The sequence below is a fragment of the Xiphophorus hellerii genome, chromosome 6, assembly GCF_003331165.1.
Source record: "Xiphophorus hellerii strain 12219 chromosome 6, Xiphophorus_hellerii-4.1, whole genome shotgun sequence".
NCBI lineage: Eukaryota > Metazoa > Chordata > Actinopteri > Cyprinodontiformes > Poeciliidae > Xiphophorus > Xiphophorus hellerii.
In genome coordinates this window covers 15,270,656-15,290,079 of record NC_045677.1, presented here as the reverse complement: position 1 = coordinate 15,290,079, position 19,424 = coordinate 15,270,656, and the positions used below count along the sequence as shown (strand labels likewise).

The 19,424-nt window shown below is 37.4% G+C and overlaps 1 protein-coding gene across 5 annotated transcripts in view; it reads right to left on the bottom strand.

The window, feature by feature from the left end:
- The window catches only part of per2 (period circadian clock 2), a 30,836-nt gene that overhangs the window by 8,984 nt on the left and 2,428 nt on the right, over positions 1–19,424 (bottom strand). For 4 of the 5 annotated variants that reach the window (XM_032565593.1, XM_032565595.1, XM_032565596.1 and 1 more), the window contains 16 exons: positions 14,281–14,786; positions 8,185–8,277; positions 7,912–8,066; positions 7,220–7,341; positions 6,941–7,142; positions 6,102–6,153; positions 5,521–5,663; positions 5,339–5,417; positions 4,559–4,665; positions 4,321–4,474; positions 4,084–4,198; positions 3,388–3,540; positions 3,177–3,267; positions 2,923–3,094; positions 2,481–2,605; positions 2,096–2,302 (listed from right to left, as the gene is read on the bottom strand). In XM_032565593.1, the coding sequence (XP_032421484.1) occupies positions 2,096–2,302; positions 2,481–2,605; positions 2,923–3,094; positions 3,177–3,267; positions 3,388–3,540; positions 4,084–4,198; positions 4,321–4,474; positions 4,559–4,665; positions 5,339–5,417; positions 5,521–5,663; positions 6,102–6,153; positions 6,941–7,142; positions 7,220–7,341; positions 7,912–8,066; positions 8,185–8,277; positions 14,281–14,684 (2,374 nt within the window). In that variant the 5' untranslated portion in view covers positions 14,685–14,786. The remainder of the gene's footprint in view (positions 1–2,095; positions 2,303–2,480; positions 2,606–2,922; positions 3,095–3,176; positions 3,268–3,387; positions 3,541–4,083; positions 4,199–4,320; positions 4,475–4,558; positions 4,666–5,338; positions 5,418–5,520; positions 5,664–6,101; positions 6,154–6,940; positions 7,143–7,219; positions 7,342–7,911; positions 8,067–8,184; positions 8,278–14,280; positions 14,787–19,424) is intronic. The other variant, XM_032565597.1, reaches the window with a different exon arrangement.

Sequence of the window (19,424 nt, the reverse complement as noted above, 5' to 3'; positions counted from 1 at the left end):
AGACATAGATGCCAACAGGTTTTCTGACATTTCACAACTTAGCTGCTCATAACCAAAATCACAAATGACAGATGACATCTAAGCAACAATACTGATAACCCAAGTGGATATTGTACTAAATATGCAAAACTCTAACCTATAATTAAGTGCTAAACAAATGATGTGTCAGGATATTATACAAAAGCAGAAACCTCTCTCTGGGTTTCATTTCAGTTAAAATAAATACAAACAACTGCACACTTTGGGTTTTCTGTTGCACAATAGAAAGAAAAAAATAAAATTGTGACAATATTTACTTTATTTCAAGATCTTATTTTAGATTTTTAGAAGTATTGCAGAGCTGCACATATGCACTCTTTGTGAATTTTGATATTTTTGTTGTTCATGTTACATTGTGCTGAGTGATAATGACTAGTGATAAGTTTCAGAGGGCAGGATCATTTACCAGTCAGCAAGTCTGAAGCCACCAGACTGAATTTCTTCCCAATGCTTGAGCCTTCACCCAGACTTACATGCACGTTCCCTGCATTCAACTCAGTTCCTTTTAAGCTCCAGACATAGGATGAAGTGGCACGGCTATCTGACCCTAAACCTAGCTATGCACTGTAACATTAAAAACTGTATGAACTTATGAGCTGCCAATTGTGTTATTTATGATTTTTATACTCCTGTCACATTATGGCATATCTGCCTTTCTATGAGTTTCTATGGTCAGTGGTGGTTCCTGCATGAATGGTGCCTTTGGCAAGCCCATTTTCCTTTATCCCACACACAACAAACATGCACCAACTATCCTGTTCAAAGACCAGATGGATGGATGGATGGATGGATTAAAACACAAGTTTTATGAATCACAAACAATTTTTAAAGCATCTGTAAACAGCATTCAGAAAATTAGTCCAGGTTTTGTTTAAAGATTTTTACTAAAAATAATCTAAAGTCTAAGTCTAAATCAAAGTAGTATAAATCTAAGGTGGTTGTGCTTATTTTTTGTTTTTACAAATACAATGAAGGTTTCACAAATCTCATGTTGTGTCTGTCCTAAAGAAACTATGTTCACTGTAAAATAATTTAATCAAAGTCTGCATTGTCTAAATGTAGACTTTTAGATAATGCTGTATCTGGTTCAGTACATAACTGAACCAGATATAGCCAACAGGCAAACAATTTTGCATGACTAAATCCCCATTTAGTCTGTCCAATTAATGTTTTTGTACTGTATGGGGAACCTGGTGCACCAGGAAACAAGCCATGCATATAACAAAAAAACATGCAAAGTCCAAGATCGTAGGCAACAGGTCTAATAACTGTGCCCCCATTGATCCAATTATTTAACCCAACAACAGGAAATAATCCCATATTACAATTTGTAGATGGCCTATGTGGTGAGGATTCACTCAAATCAGCATGCTAAATGCTTAAAATGGTTGATATAGCAGGGGATTGGATCCATTTTCCATTAAATTCAGCTAATAACTAGATAGCCATGCAGGGACACTCAGACACCATCCATCCAATTGTAGTTCAACAAAAACAACAAAAATTCTTCATATGTATGACATGAAGGGATTTTCCACCAATTGCTCATTAGTTCACATTTTAACTCATGTTAAAAAAACGTTTTCAGATACACTAACATAAGTGGCAAGATAAGAAACAGTGTGACAGAAGCTTTAGTCTTTAGATTAAGGTCAAGATAATTCTGGTGACAAAGACTGTGTATATCCTGGAAAATCTTGTGAAAACTAAAGTACAAAGACAAAATAAATGTCTTTCTGTGTCCAAGGGTCTTCCTGTAGTAAGTGGTATCTACACATGCATGTTAAGATGCTTTGCAAAAACATGCCTTTTTATCTTTTCTTTTTTTGTTGTTGTTATGCTATTTACATACTAAAAAAAGTAGTATGTAAATGTTTCAAAACTACTGATACCAGAGGATAGGATCTTTTTGAGGAAATAAGATATAACAAGTAAAACAATTACTTATTACATCACCAGAATATAGACATTCTTTGTCTTTGTCACCAGAAGTGTTTAGTTTAAACATGTTGAGTAATAGAGAGATTCTGGCTGGAGGTTTTTCTCTCCACTGTACCTGACTCTGGCTGAGGTTTCTTGTCCCCAACATGCACTATAGTGCTACTGTAGCTACATTGGCTGGTAATGGACACCACACTTTCTGGTTTGTTTGGCACTGGTAGGGGCATCGAAGTGCCCACTACCGCAGTGGCGGGGTCACTGGTCTTTTTGTGAGGATCATCCAAAGCAGAAATACGAGACTGATCCTTCGATAAGGTTGGTTCTGCCAAAGAGAACAGAGAACAACAGCTGCAGATAAGGCACCGGCATTTGAGAGACGGCTGAGAGAGATAGAGAATCAGAAGTTCACAGGAAAGAGTGTGAAATCCTCAAAAGAACTTCTTGAGTTGTTAGGAGAGGTAGAAAATCTGATCTATTGGTTGGTCAGCAGCAGAACATACCTTCAGAGATCTGCACAGTATGTGACTTCTTCTGTTTGTCCTCATCAGAGTTAGAGGAGGTGGTGTTGGAGGATGACTGACATTTTCTCTTCATGAGGACAGGAACATTATAGCTCTCCAAGTACCTGCAGGAGCCAGTCACAACATTGATATTATGATCACGAGCTAGTTAAAAGCAATATTAAGGAGAACCAAAGTATCATATTTTTAAGATGGTTCATGTTTGACACTTTGTTTCATTGCAGGAGTGTGGACTAGAACAGGTCAGAGAAGATCACAATTCTTGAATCTTTTTGATTCAATAGAATGTTTCAATGTGTTTTACTGAGAGAATCTTTTTGGTAAACTAAAAACCTTCAGTTTTAAAAAATGATCAATAGGTAGCTTCGTTTTCTGAAGAATAAACCTTGGCTTGTCAAAGTGTCCGTTTTTATCTGTATACCTGATAACACTGTCTAGACAGCTGATTTGCTGGTAGGAGTAGGCAGTCTGATCGTTAAGGTCAAGCTCCTCATGAAAAGAGAGTCGACTGTCCGCAGCGGTGGCCTCCCTCCAGTTGATCGGGGGAGCTGAGTCTTTGAGACGTACAACCGCCTGGCTGTTCTGTCCTGACACTAGTAGAGACAGACCAAAAATTAGTTTCTGAATAAAGTCGTAAATGTGACAATCACTGGATTATTTAAAAAAATGACTTACTGGAATTGCTTCGTTTGCGTTCTGATTTTGCCATCTGCTGCTCTTGGTTCTTCTGAAGATGAATTCCCTTACAAATTTCCTGAAAAGTACGCTTTGGAAGAAATTGTACTAATGAGTTGCTCCCTAAGCTCACTTTGCAGTTAAGTGGTTTCAGGGATTTAGCAAAAAAAATGTGCTGTGAAATCACACAGGTATGTGCAGTTTTACTCACAGGTCTGCTTTTGCTGCTCTGCTCCCCTTCCTTTTCTTGGTTTTTTCCTTGTTTACCATTGTTCAGGCTCTCACTAGAGGAGGAGGTCATGCCCTGAAGATACTCATTGCTGTTAAGACTGCTGTAACCACTCGACCCACTGTTGTGAACCGGCTGATCAAGGATGGAGAGGGAAGAAGAAAAAATTTAAAAACAATAAGAGATGCTGTCATATCTCAAAATGTGTCATTTTTGCACCCAAATTATTGAGTTTTAATCTTTTTGGAATAGTGCTTGATTTATCTCTATAATCTATATACCCTTATTTAGAATTTGCTCCAGAATCAGACTTTCTAGTGATCTATTAACTGCTTGACTGTCATCGACTTACATTTAAGCATTTTGAGGGTGACAAGTAAGAATAAATAACTTTTTAATACAGATTAATTGTATCTGAAAGTCAAGTCTTAAAGAAATAGCCATAAAATCCAGCAAAGATCTGAAACAAAACCTAAGTCCTAAGTACTGAACTCAGGTTCAACTTTTTATATTGGATTATCTTTAGCTGCTTGATTAAAATTACAATTGAAAGTCCAAAGAGAAACTTCTAAAGATCTCAAGAAAGCCTGATGAACTATTATTCAAGGCTACTTTAGAGGACTGAAAGAAAGTCTGCAGACTTTTGCACAGTATTGTTAGGTGGCCATCTTCTTTCACCTGCAGCAAAAGTCGATGAATCTGCTCTGTTATTTCCTGGATATCTGAGTCCATATTCTTCATGTGACCCGTGCATGAGACCGGAGCCATGAAAATGTCCTCATTCATTGGACCCCTGATGGAAAAACACATCAACAGTTAATGACTTACAAGAAAGTTTAAAATCTGATAAAAACTTTTCTATACAGAGCTTCAGTAAAAACTGTCTTCTGTACAGAAAACATGAGCAGTACTCACATGCGAACTTTATGCCTCCCGATAACAAAGGAAACCTTTCTGCTCCAGGGGTTCACGAAGGTGGACCAGCTGGTATCCAGGACGATGTATTCTCCATTTTGAGCACAGAAGCGGATGGACGAGTGGTCGAATGGTTGCCCTGCATGCTGTATGACTGGAATACAAAATATGAAGAATTAAAACTCAGATCTCGCCATACACATATCTGATGCTAGATCTGTTTGATCTGTAGACTCACTTTTTTTATGAATGGCCAGCATGATGGGCCTGTCGTTGGGATGCAGGTGGAAAAGAATTGGAGTACCGATGAGGTCCTGGGGGAGGTAGCCAAGGAGAGGAACGGCCCTGACACACAGAATGAAAAGATTATCTCTATTAGTGTTACATATTTAGTATTTGGAATATAAAATGGCCTTTAAGGGTTTTTTAAAAATATTTTGTCACATTACAACCACAACATAATAGACTAAAACAAAGTAGAAGAAAAGAACAACAACAAAGCTGCTAAAGATTTGTTGTTGTGCAGGATAATGACACTAAACGTACAGCCAGAGCTACACTGAAATACTTCAGAATATTCTTGTTTAAGCTTGGTCCAGTTAAAGTCCAAACCTAAAACCTTTTCTTTCCTTTCACTTTGCTACTCTTAAAGCAAAGCATTTGCTTTTGCAGCTTCAAAGTTATGGAACAGTTTATTTAGTAATTTTTATAGTTTTCCTGATGTATACCTTGTATATTCTTACTTATTACTTTTACATGAATTTTAGTCTGGGTTTTTTTGTTAGTCTTTATTATTTTTATACTTACTATTTTCAGAACTGTAGTTAGTGCTTGTTGTTTTTAAAGAACTTTATAAATAAGATTGGCTTGATTATACTTTGTGCTGTTCTATCACATGAAATCCCCAAGAATATGTAGAAGGTTTTGGTTGTAAAACGACTCATTGTGAAAATCTTCCAAAGGCATGAAAAGATTTGCAAGGAACTGTAAGCGTACACAAAGTGCACTGAAACCTTACCTCGCATCCACATCCTGAAATACACAATTTGGAGTGTGTGTGGTGGTGAAAATGCGCTTGTCTGGTGGAATTCTGGGTGCTGCAAGCAGATTTAGGAAAATAATTGAAATTGTTGATATCTAAACAGTACTAATAATTCAAATATTTGCATGCTAATTTTCTGGTAAGAGCAGCATTTTTACCTTCGTATCCAGAGTGAACCCTCTCAGCCAGCAGGAGGCAGCAGAACTGGTCTTCATCATGAGCCATATCCTGCACCTTCATCAGATAAGGGGTCATGCGGAACGGATAGTACCGCAAATCACCCTCGAACCCGTTACCGCCACTGAATATCAGAACAATAATTTAGTAATGAGTTAACCCAAGAAAAAACAGCATGTTTCAGTCAATTATGTAATAAAATTATCTACTCTTAGTTTGCAAATTGAACACATGGGGGCAGTATTGAGCAAATTTTCACTTCAGACAGGAGGAAAATAAAAGAAACAAAACTTAAATTTTGGACCTTCAAAAATAGAAAAATCCCACCACCTGAACAAATGCAATTCTTTTTATTTTTTTCTGTTTCTCCATAAAAATGCTTCTTCCAGGTCAAGCTGGAAGAAGGTTAACCTCATATACCTCATTTTGTATATGAGGTCATGAATGTGACGTCATATACAAAATGAGAAACATCCGCAGTGGAATTAAATGCATGAATAAAACCAACACACAGATACGAGCAGCAGATGGCCTGACGTGCATGAACTGATGCAAAACACACCTGATACGACAGAAAAAGGACTTCTCCTGCATACAGTCAGAAGGAGACGGATCTGAAACAGGAAAAAAAAAACCTCCTGTAAATTCAAAGGGAACATGATCCACACAGGATGCAGCCAAAAGCAGATGCATCAGGTCTGAATAAATGCATCAAAAAGCAACATTCAGAAACCTGGCCCTGCACACATTGCAGGAGGTCAAATGAAAGGAGGTCAAATGCATAATTTATTTCCCTAATCTAACACTGCAGCATTTAGATGACAGATTGAAGATTTTCTTAAGTATGGATGTATATTTTCATTTCCTATTGGTCTCTAAAAGCTTCAATTTATTTGACATTCTTTCTCTAATCATTGGACAAAGACCTCAGGTTCTTCTAAATTATAAAAAATTATATTGACCTTTTCATATTCTGTCATGTTACAACCACAAGCTGAGGAAATGTTACACGGTTTTCAAAATGTTTTGCAAATAAAAATCTAAAAACATGCATTTTTATTCCTTTCCCTTTATTCTGATACCCCGAAATAAAGTTCTGCACCACCAATTGCCCTAAGAAGTCTATTCTATTCTATTCTGTGTGTGACAATAAGTTTGAAAGGCATTTTTAATATGTTCAAGAACATTGAGTGGCTATCACATGTAACAAAATGGAAAAATGCAGAAAACAGTATGTCTGTGTCTAAATTAGAGTCTAAATTGATTTGTATACATATAATAAAATAAATGGACTTTCAAAGTATTTTGTTGATGTCTCTGAAACATCAACATAATATCCATACATTGAACATTATCTGAACTTAGCCAGTGGTTTGGAGAGAGACGTGTAGCTCTTGGTACCTGCTCCAGTGCACATGCTCCAGGAGGGCAGGCGGTAAGGGGTGGTGAAGCTGTAGAACACACTGATATCCTGCGGCATCAGAAACTCCACAAACTTAGAGTCTTTGAACGCATCTCTTTTACAGTTGAGGATGGAGGCAGCCTGGTCAGATATATAGATGATTTTTCCTGTGCTCAGGGAAACTGCCACTGCAAAAATGTCCTGTAGATGCCAAAAAAAATATCTTAAACCTGTGATGTGCACCAGCTGGGGGGGAAAAAACAAAGACTTGGTCTTACGTTGTTTTTGAGGGTGTACTCTGAAGTGATGCTGTCTATCTCCTCTATGGTGTAAGAAGAAACATCCAGGCCAGAAGGATGACTGTCATTGACCATCATCATCTGGTAGTACTCCTCATTCGCTGAAAGAGAAAAGATGCAGTGATTTTATCCAAATTTGGTCAACATACAACACAGAGAGGATTGTCTTCCAAGACGCCCACGACACTGATGCCAAGGACATTTTTTAATAATGAAAATGATAAAACGTTTAATAACTGAAGAACTGTACTACTGAACACCTACACTGGATACATATCTATAAACATGCATGACATATGCATGTATATATACTGTAACATATACAGTATATATATTATACTGTATATAATGTACAGTATCAGCATGTAATTGATACTGTACATTATATACAGTAATGGCCTATAAAATTTCTGCCAATTTTACAAGCCATTACCTCTGTGACTATGTGAAAAAGATGCTCAAAATTATAGTATTACCTTTTTCTCAGTTGAACACTTAAGAAAAGACAGTCTTAATGAATGAATAATGGCTGCATTCCTGTGTTTACTCATTAACGTACAGTGAATTACTCAAAAAAAGAACTATAAAAACTCATAAAGGCAAATAGAAATTGCTGATAAAAACAATTGGAAAGCACAAAGAAAGCAGAGAGGCTGTTATCTGCAACAAACCTTCTACTTGCTTCACACAGCGCAGGGCATATTTCAGCGCGCTCAGTGTGGTCGACTTGCTGTTGTGCTGCTTGTCAGCTGGCACGTGGAGTTTGAGCTCCTTCAGCGTTTTAATCACCTCCTTCTGGTTCTTGGCTTTCGCAGACTCCTGACTACTGCAAGACGGACAAGTAAACAACCAAGAGTCACTCATAGCACTAATGAAAAGGGACTCTTACAAACAGACTAAATAAAGATCTTGATCCTGACAGCAGCGCTGGTCATTGAGCTAACCTGCAGCCGCTGGTTGAAGGGTTGTCCTGCTCCGAGCTCAGCAGACTGTAGGCGTTGGAGCTGCTGGGAGGAGATGGGCTGTGGGAGTTGGAACTGTGCAAGAGAGAAGGGATATTTTCAAATTGCAACCTGAAAATGGAGTAAAAATCACTTCAGTTCCGAAAAAGAGATTTCATGCTGATGTTTAATCAACCAGCTTTTCAACAGTTCCAAGTAAGCAGAAGGAGAACAATTAGGTACAATCATTTCTTCTCTGAAGTACAGACTTATCACATGTTTTTCACACGCATCTGAGGTGCTCAAGTTTCTTTCAGTGAAAAAGGACAAGTGTCCCCATTTTCACACTTTGGGCCTGTTATTAACTCAAGCTAAAAGAAGATCAGCTGTTTTTGTATGTCTTTTGTGAATCCTGTAACAACGCCTTTTGAGCTTCCGATCCAATTTTGCACATGTAGCAGCCAAGTAACAAAACAAAAATAACACTCTTATCCTGAAGTCTTTGTCATCTACTTGAAGGACCCAAATTATTCCCCGCAGCTCATTGGCTGCACAGCAAGAAAACAGCACTGTGGTCAAGGGTGAGGTCAAAACACAACTGGGGGCAAAGAACAAGCAGTGGACAAAATCTCTGCCTGTTCTCTTGGTGCTGATTTAGAAATTTAGAGATATTTTTTCAATGCAGACTGTTTCTGGCCTTCAGTCTGACTCCATTACCTACTGTACAGCCGAAGAACCTGCGCAACTTAGAATCTCAACAAAAATATCTTTTTTAGAGGTTGAATTTAAAAAAAAATGAAAGTGATATATTATATACAATCTATGCACACATATACATGTAGATAGGTTTCAAGCCTTTTTTCTGGTAATTTTGATGAGTACAACCAAATGTAATTTCTCAGAAAATTTGAATATTACACAAGTGTTTTTTTTTTTATCTTATCCTCATTTTATACTCTATTTAGCTTTTCTACGTTTTCATTTACAAAGAAGCAGCACGAACAAAGGTCTATCATGTTCATTGTTCATGTTTTTATGATTCATTTAAAAATAGACGATAACACCAGCTGTTTTTAAACCAACGTCCTTCTGCTGAAGTGAGTTAAGGAAAACATATTTACGTGAGAAAAGAAAGTTTTACTTCTGACATAAACAGGATTTGTTTGACCTCAACTACAAGAACATTTGCTCCATATCAAACAAACCACAACCTTCATTCAGTCTCAACACCCTCAGATAATAACAGATCAGAATTTACAGTAAACAGCTCTAAGACAACAACTCATGATCTCATTCAGCTAAGAAATCTGGAGCTCTGCTAAAAGAAATTCTGGAATAGCCATCATGGCTGACGGTTTAAACATTTCCTGTTTGTGTTAACTTAGTCTCTCTAGGAGCTTTGTACCGTGTATCTAATATAAGGGGCGTTAACCCAGAAGGTTACGACTAACATTAACACTGCATACTACCTATATCTAGCACACTTGTTCTAAAATAGAACGAATCGTTATTCCTGGCACAGGTGAGTCCAAGTTCAGTGTAAGCCTTTAGTTCCCAGAGATGCCACACATGGTTTCAGTCAGAACACAAGTTTGAGAAACTTTTTCTTTTCAGTTGACACTGTGGTGAAATCTGAACAGAAAACAGCAGAAACTGGCAATTAAAAATCAACAGCTCTGCCCTGGCTGACTATATAACACTTCTTATAATATAGATAAAGAATTAGCCACCAGATTATAGCAAGACTATTAGCAGCTGTCTGAGAGTCTGACTCATCTGAACTAAAACTGAACAACTATAAATAACCCTGATTACCTGCTCAGAATAGGTAACATCTTCACAAATAGCCTTCCTGAGCCAAAGAAGGAATCTAATTCAATCTAAATAGCCTTCTGTCGTGCACAATGCAACAGCTGGTTTTAGACTAGACAGTCTAAATACTGTATGTCTTAGTGTCCAGTAAGCTAATTGGTATCATGGCAGGGAGTCTGTAGGTCAGGGAAAAGTTATATAAAGAGGGCGCTTAAAGTGGCAGTGTAAGAGACGTTTCAATTGTCCTCCGGGAGCAGAAACACAAATTGAAGGTGAGAGGAAACTGGTCTTTTTTAATTAAAAATCTTCTACTGACAGGTTATTGATTCCTTTATGTTTAAGAGGCATAACTGGGACAGCAAAGGCATTACATTTAAAAATGGCAAGGGATGTTTTCCATTTGGCTTTCATGTTTTTTTTTCTCACTGAATGTGATGGGAATGAACTAAAAAGACATCCATCAGTAAATTAGTTGAATCCATTCACTCTTTTGCTTCCTGTTTTGATCCTTAATATGATCTCTTTTCAATATCTGATTTGATTTGTATCAATCGACCCCATGGCACTGAAAATCAGCTGACCAGACTGTCCATGCTTAACAGAGTAAATAATCTTTCTAGCATAATGAGACCATGATCAAAACCTTACAGACTGACAGAGTCATTAGTTAAACTAATACACCTGAACAATGTGGAAATATTTTTAAGCTGCAACCTACTGTAATTTTTCTGTCTACATTCAGAAAACCTGCAGGATCTGTGGCATAGAGGAGCTCACTCAGTAAAACACTAAGCAAAAATTATTGCAGTGATGTAATTCTCGATTCGTGTAGCATTTGGCTTCTGGGAAATAAAACAGTGCAGTCATAAAAATGCATCACTTATCAGTGATCGCTGAATAAACTCCAGCAAGCCCTTGCCACTAGCACGCAAGCTCACTAATAAATGTCACAAAGGAGATCTTTAGACTTTGGCATGAGCACGTAATATTCATCTGATCAATTGGGATATTAATATTAGTAATAGGAGACATGTTAGAGCATACGGTCATTTAAAGCAACACATTTATTGTCTTTATTGAATCAGGCACAGGATTATTATTTTAAAACAGTGTCAGTAGGACATAATAATAAACTGATCACTGATATTAGTATGTAGAAAACGTTTAATTGAACCTCCTTGGAAATGTACCCCACACACCAGGAAGTGGGCGACTCCAGCCTGGGGTCGGTGTCCTGCATGTTTTAGTTGAACAAGCCAAGCAGGTTCCTGATGAACTTAGTAATAGAGGAAGTGAGTCAACAATTTGAATCAGGTGTGATAGATGGTTTAGATTAGGATGAGTGCATCTAACATGTGCAGGACATGGGTGTCAGATTTAACCACTTTCAATTTACAGGCTTTTTGGGACAACAAAACTTAGAAAAGAGGCTTTGAATACCTTTGTAGTTTTTAATATGATGTTTCCAAAGTTGGTAAACTTCCTTCCCTTACTCTTTGATAATTCATATTTCCCCATCTTGTTCTGTTTGGTAGAACCAATGCATCAATCTTGTTTTTCCAAAAAAGTAGCAGATGTACCCCGAGTGTATTTTATAGTCTTGGTCTGACCAAGTCATTTTTTTCACAACTACACACCATTTTCCTGCCATTAGTTTGACATTGCAGCAAGATGAGAAGAATCTATAACATTAACTGAGTTTAAAATTTGATAAACTAGCTGTTTAAACCACAGGTTTGGCTAATTTTATATAGACAAACTAAAGTTAGAATTTAAGGTAACAATAATGTCAACATGGGCCAGTTGTCAGAGTCTTTCAAATAATGCCATTGGTAACACTTATTGTTCTTGTCCTGAGAAGCACAAAGCTGAAAGTGTAATGGGAAGATCTTCTGCAGCAGGATGTGGCCTTTATCTACTGACTATCAAAGGATGCTTGAGAGAATTGTGAAACCATATGAAAAGCAAATAGAGCCGAATCAGAGCAACATGACAAGGACACAAAACATGCTAGTAACTTCAAGAACTGACCAATTATTAAGAAATGAAAGACCCTGGGTCTCGTCAAAGACCATATCTTAATCAAAGACATTATGGAATTAAAGCAGGCAGTACATGCAAAAGCCAAGGGCGTCTAATAACCTTTTAGGGACAGGGTGTCCTAACTTTTAGAAAATGCATTGTTGTCGACATGTTTAGATTAATAGGTTAATATTTGGTTGTAATTAAATCACTTGCTTTTCCAGAAATTAGTTTATACATAGAGATCTATGTCAAGAGAGTAGATAAATACAAAAACATTCTGAGGTGTACCTCCTAAAACTGGAGAACAAAACATGTAGAAAGTAAACCAAGATGACTCAGAGTTGGCAGACAGGGATGCTATGTAGCAACACAAAACCAGAAAGAGTTATGTGGGTTTAAAATACGTCACTCTGTCGGCAGACAGAGCGTTAGATGCCAGAAGGGAAATAGACCATGACTGAAAAGGAGCGGTTTCAAAAAAATGCCTGGATCTGAAGCATCAAGGGCAGGTCAAAGTAAGGCTGAGCCTAGAGTGAGTAAAGACGTCAGAGCTTGCGACCGGGTTGCTCCACCCAGAGATAAACACACACAAACAGTGCATTGTCATGGCAACAAGGAGTAGGAAAGCGTGACATGGCCCATCTGGCATTGAAGAAAAGCTAGCTTCCAGCCTTCAAGATGACATCAATTTGCTTTTCCTGCTGGTTGATACAGTCATGTATTTGTTCATCTGCTCTGTATGTTTCCTGGGCAAGCTGTATGTGTCTGAGTCTATTTCTGGACATGATGATGACAGGAAAATATTCTGCAAGTTTTAAAACTGTCGCCTTTTTTTAGCTTTAAACCAACTCTTATGTGTCAGAAAAAAAAGTTCTATGTCACAAAAACTCCTGAAATTAAAGGTGCTAGCCAAGATTTATTTCAAAAGTTGAGATTTATGAATAAAAACCCTTAAGTATGTATCACTTTGGGGTCAGAAAAATACTTTGCTCTTGGTTCAGCATTTGCAACATAGGAGAAAAATTGACGCATGAACTTATCTGTTTTCACAAACCTTGAATGTTGATCCTAGCCTGTTGCCACATACACGCACTAAAGGTTTTACAGATTACCTCCTTTGAATCTATGACTTAGTTTATATGGAAAATTTAACAGACAATCTTTTATTCACTAATTCTGGATGAAATATGGAAGATTCAATGTGCTACATGAATGCTCCTTTATGTGTCAAAACTGTAAATTTAAAACAGAAAAACAAAAAAATATTCAATCCACCATGTGAATGTGTGTGAAGCAGTGGAATAAAAAAACAACATTATTTAACATAAAATTATGTTGCTTATAAGCAATGGCTGTTATCTGACATCAATAGGTGGGTCTCACTGACTCTAATGCTATTTTTACCTTTTTGTTGATCTACTGGCTAAAGTCTCACTTCAAAAACTGAACTGTTTTTGGCACTGCATCACAATCAATGATCAGCCTACGTTAGAGGTGAATGACTGCGTGGCTAAATCCCTAAACCTAATTTTACGTTCAATTTTATGACAGAAATAAGGTGCGTACTGCTGCTTGTAAACTGCTTTTTATGTTTGATAAATAAACTATCCCAGCCATTTCTGTTAAGGTCCTGCTGCACAAATAGCTAACAGGAAAGTTTTAAGATTTGATTTAGGAGAGTGAAGCTTCAGTGTAAGTCTCTCTGTGTTGAATAGAAAGTGATGACTACATTAAATCTTTTAGCTTTAATCAGGAGTGCTAATTAGCCAGTTGATATATCCACACTGCTATTGACTCCTACAAATGCTAGTATAAGTAATAGAGGAGCTGAATCTGAATATGGCCTTACATTCTTGACAAAAATCACCAAACATACACTGACAATGGCAATTTATTTGGCTCGTTTCTGGTGAGAGTAACCAGACAAGGTTTTGTCTTCTGTTTTGCCAAAAAGATCTGGTGATAGCTCTTCCAGGGGACCCCATGCTGTTTGTTTACAAAAGCATCAGTTGGTAAATCTACAAGTCTGTAAATGATTAATTAAAATTATAATGAAGTCCAAGAACATCCAATCACTACAGAAAACTAATTTCTCTGGTCAACACCTAAAAAAACACCTTCTTACACCATGCACCTTCTTACTGTGGTGGAAGAGGAAGTTGCTGTAAATTGGCACAGATTGGAAAACTAAGTTTCATGTCTTTTTTTAAAATTTGTAATAAGAAATTACGGTAAAGGAAAGAAAGTTCTGCAATCGCTCACCTTTTATTGCTGCCTAAAGATTCTAGCAATGCCGAGTCTTTACTGCAACTGGTGGAGCTTCCCATTGACTCATGGCCGTTGCTGTCATTCCCATGACTCTCGTTGCCATGACTCTCATTGCCATGCGATTCTGTCCCGCTGCCGCTGGACCCACTGCTCTTCATCTCCACGTCCTCCTCAGGGGACAACCGAGAACGCGTTGTCTTGCGCACGTTGTGAGGAGAGATGGCGGGGTCCTGACCGCTGCTATCACTGCCCTCAGAGGGCAGTCCAAGGTCAGATCTGCCCTGGGCATAGCTGCCCACCCAGCGCATCTGTGCCATGGGGCTGCTCGAAGCCGAGGCTCCATCCCGATCTGCCGGAACCGGCAAGGGATAGGGCTTGGAGTCTGAATCGTCTGACATCAGGAGGAGGTCTTTGCTGGGGTTGTTTCAGGTTCAGTAGAACGCAATCATCCCATTGTCAGAAGGATGACAACGGAGTGGATGAAAAGTAAATGAACGGATCTGTGGAAAGAGATCACATGTGTTAAACATGAATGAATCTGTTTCTATTCACAATTTTAAATATTTAGAAAAAACATGACTTAAAATCCAGTAAAGGCAAAAAATTATGTTGAAAAATTTATGAAAGTTGCAAAGTTCTTTGACATGAGCTCCAGACAGTAAAGATTTGTATCCAGTGGTGCCAAATAGTCAATGCTATGATGATTTTTCAACATAAGTTTGTGTCTGAATGTTCATTTGAACAACTATATAAATATAAGAGGAATAATGCTTGCACAAAGTTAAAAACAGAAAAACATTTCACCAATCCTACTTCAAAAGGCTTCCTTCTGCCTTTGGTCTAGTGTCATATTTGAAACATTGTATGGTTTGACCCTGGACCCCTGAAAACCCTGCTGGACGCCTCTGATGTTCTATGAAAGCCTCTGGTTCAGACAATTTGCCCTTTAAGAACAGCAGATCTGTCCAATCTAAACCCTTCAACTCTTTTAAAAGGATTTTCCAACTTGGACCACAAATAACACCTGACAAGATTGATCTGATTGCCAACACACATCACCAAGCAACAACCCAGCAAAAAGTCATATTTAAAAAAATTAGATTCTCTTTCTAACTCTTTGGTTTTACTTATGTACCAGTAAATAGCAAAACTGATCTCGTCAAGCCTTTAAAATGAACCCACACTTTCACCATTCATCCCCAAGTTAACACAGTGGAATGCTGAAGACATTTTTTGTTACATAAATAATGACAGTGAGCAATGCCTTATGTGTTTCTGTACAGTAGAGGTTTGTTTTAAATATTTTCAACACTTGCTACAAGTCTGGTCATTTTTATCCCGTGCAGATATGTAAACTCTAAAACCTCAAAGAGGGCGTACTTTCTTTTTTCCATGACTGTATTGGGACCTCAGATGAGCATGTAAGACAGCAAAGGAGGATGTCAAAATACTCCATCCAGTATCAAGAACACGCTTGGTTACAGAGAATGGCGTACGCTCATTTATGTGGGAGCATCAATGATGCTGTGTTTACATTAAAAACATGGAAAGCTATGACTGAAATATTATACAAAGCACTTTGTCAATGGAACGTCTATAGAAGATAGTTTGAAAAAAAAAAAACATCCCCAAAAAAACTAAAAAGAATCCTAAAGGTTTATTCAAAGCTTTTGACAACAGACTAAGCAACAGTGAAGAGGAGGAGTCGAATATTTGAAGTCTTCCAAACTTTCCACCACCACCCAGATGGCCACTCTAACTGGAAGTGGATAACTCAATGAGAAAGATGAAAGCACAGTTTACGACAATAATTATATTTTGTTATTTAACAAATTGTGTTATACAAGAATATGCAGTCATTATCTAGTAAAGCAGCTGGCATTACATTTAAATGTTGCTTTTTTTTTTTTCTCCGAAGAGTTTTTGCGGCGCTAGTGGCTCGTATTTTTTCGACAGTAGGTAAATGTTGCTTTTAAATTTCAAATAAAACACACATTTAAAATCAAATAAAAAATAATGCCTCTGGTCATGTTGAATGCATTAAATGTCAGTGCATAACTTTGTCCAAGCTTGTTTTTACAACTAACCTAAATTTGGAGCACAGTTTGTGAGGATTCCAGAAAACCATAATGAATATAAATGACTTTAGATTGATCAACTAATCCATAATGGTCTGTATAATCCCTCCTGTGGGATGTTGGTAACTGAAAATTCCTGTGGTAGAACAAATGACAGTAGCATAGATATCAATAATTAACACTTCTGTAGGTCTTATCAGATGACTGTGCACAGTGTGACATGTCGCCAACCTGCTGCATAGTTGGCTCATGTCCTGCATCTGAGCTGCCAAGTGAAATAGGTCAGCCTACAGTCAGTAAGTAAATGATCAATCAGAGGTGATGAGTCTTGCAAAGTGTGAAAAGAAATGGCTAAACTTGAGCAAAAAGTTCACCAATGCTTGTCAGAATGGAGCAAGTCACAACTGAACACAGGCAGCAGGCATGGGACCAGGGGTAAGAAGAAGCAGAGGCAGATCTTTAAAGGATTAAAGGTGCAGCAGAGCAAAGAATAAGAAAGAAAAACAAATCTATAATGACGTCTTTGGCTAAAACCAGAATGGGCATGCAGAGACAAAGCACAGGGATCCAAACACAATAGGAGACATGAAAGCAATGCGCAAAAGTTTTAAATCACTCCCAATCTCTGTATAGGTCAGATTTTCTTGCAAATGTTTACAGTGGTCAGTATCAATAGTTATTGGGCCTTTGCAAAGATCAGTACTGTTCTTTGGAATTTGGCTTCATTTTGACATATTTTCATTACTTGTACATGACCCTGCCAGAGGAAAGTGGACAAGTGAAGAACGGAAGAGGAATAATGAGGCCAGAAAATATCTAAATACTAACACAATAGAAATGACCTAAAAATCCTGAGAAACCTGACAAAGGACCAAGGAAATGCATCCTCTTCTGTACGATAGGATTTCAGCGTCAATAGTGAGATTGTTAATGCTATAAAATCCAATTATACCGTTCAAAATCTGCTACACTGTAAAAAAAAAAAGAATGTCTCTAATTTTTGTAGAAAAACGGTAAAAACAGCTGCCAGTATTTTACCGTAAATCGGAGACGCTTTTCTTTTTGTTTTATTTTATTTTTTTACAGTGTATCTCTTGATATTTACATTTTTCAGCCAAACAAATCTGAACATTTTGCCTTTGTTAAATGCTGACTGTAATTAAGTGTCTAAATAGCCAGTATAAAATGGGCACCTTACTAAATTGTCTGTAATCTGTAGACACCGCACACAGCTGAGCTCATTCCTTGAGTTCAGCTGTTTTATGCCTGAGTGATTCATAGATCACAGCTAACAGAAAATTTGTTAAAAAGCAGCCAATGTATGAAGTCATATATCTCAAAATCACTTCAAAAGACAAAGTATGAATTCTTGGACACCAATTACAAAGAAATGTAGAATCCTAGCATTTGGCCAAAATGTAAGCGAATTTTTCTATGCTTTTTTGAGGCTGAACAAGAAAAGATGTTTGATGACTTCCAGTTTTTGGTGAGATTATTCAAGACTTTTGCACAAAACCATAAACTAAAAGATCTAATCAACAGTATGGAACAGACATTAACCATAAGGAGAGAAAGAAAACAAAGCCAGCTAAAATGTACAAAAGAAAGAGATCCTACAAAATAAAACAGGGGGTAATGTTAAATGAGAATCAAAAAACTGAAAGAGGAAACCAAAACTACCTGAACATGGTACTGGAGAACAAAACAACAACAATATTCAGGCCCAGATGGAGTTAATTAAACCACATGATATAAACAAAACGTGACGTCAGGAAAAATAAAGTAAATCTGCAAAATGAAAAAAAATAAAAAATCTATGATGCAGCACTTGAGCTCACTGTGGTTAGGATCATTAAAAAAATCCCCTTCACAAAATGCAATGACTGGACCCATTCTCCCATGTAACTTAGAGACATTACTCCCAGAATGTTTCTGCACAGAGTGAACAGGCTGCTCTGAACTTCTCAAAGCACTTACTGAGCTGTTTTTTCCCTGTCAGAAAGTGCAACTGAGGCAGCAGATGCAATTGAAACTCTAGTCCACAGATGAAAAAGCTATCTGGCAATCTGACAAACCACAAAGTCCAAAAGATTGTACTAATTACCAATGTGGGAGATTCTTTATTTATTATCTAACAATCAATCCAAGTCAAGTGATTGTGCAACAGCAGATATTGCAATTACATAAAAATATTTCTGGACAATCCTTTGGACATTTCTATGTAAGGAGAGACTGCTAACAAGGTACCTACAGATCAACTATGTTATTTAGTTGTTTTTTTTGTAAGGGAGGCTATTTGTGTCTAATGCACCTAATGCACCTGTGCACTAAAGCAAATTGTACTTCTTCTCTGCCAATAAATAAATTCCAGCTGAGCAGCTGCAGAGAAAGGAGAGGACAAAAACATCTGGCTTTCCTTTGTCCCTGTCGGGAATCCACTGATCATTTTAAAAACCAATCACAATGGACTTTGCTTCCCAAACCACTTTTTCACTTTTTTTTATTTCTCCAGAGTCATCAGACTCTTCCTCATAATGTAATCAGCACATGGACTGACTCGATTAAATAATGGTTCCTTGGTCAAAGGGCGCACCGTCTGGCTGGCCCTCTATAAAAGCTATGACGTACATCCGATACTAAGGTACGGTCAATAAGGCACAGGTGTCTAAAACCGCAAGATGAGAAAGATAACACAATTAAGAGGTGTATATACTGTATATATCACACTGTATGGTTAAATGTCTAATTTGCATCAAACTAAATTTGAAAAAATACAAACATCTGGTATTACAACCAATTGTTTGCAAATACTGTAAATATTAGTGACTAAATTTAGATAAAGCCATGTAAATTGAAGTCAGAATTTCATTCATCACTATTGCTTTTGTGTCACTACCCTACACACAAGACTTTATTGCATTCATTTTTGAGTAATTAAGGACAACTTCACAAAAAACAAGTACTTAGATCAGCTTTGAGAACATAAATATGCTCATTTAACTTCTCCACTCCTGATCTTTTTGTTCTGCCGCTGTGTTTGTGGAGAGCTGTAGAGATGGC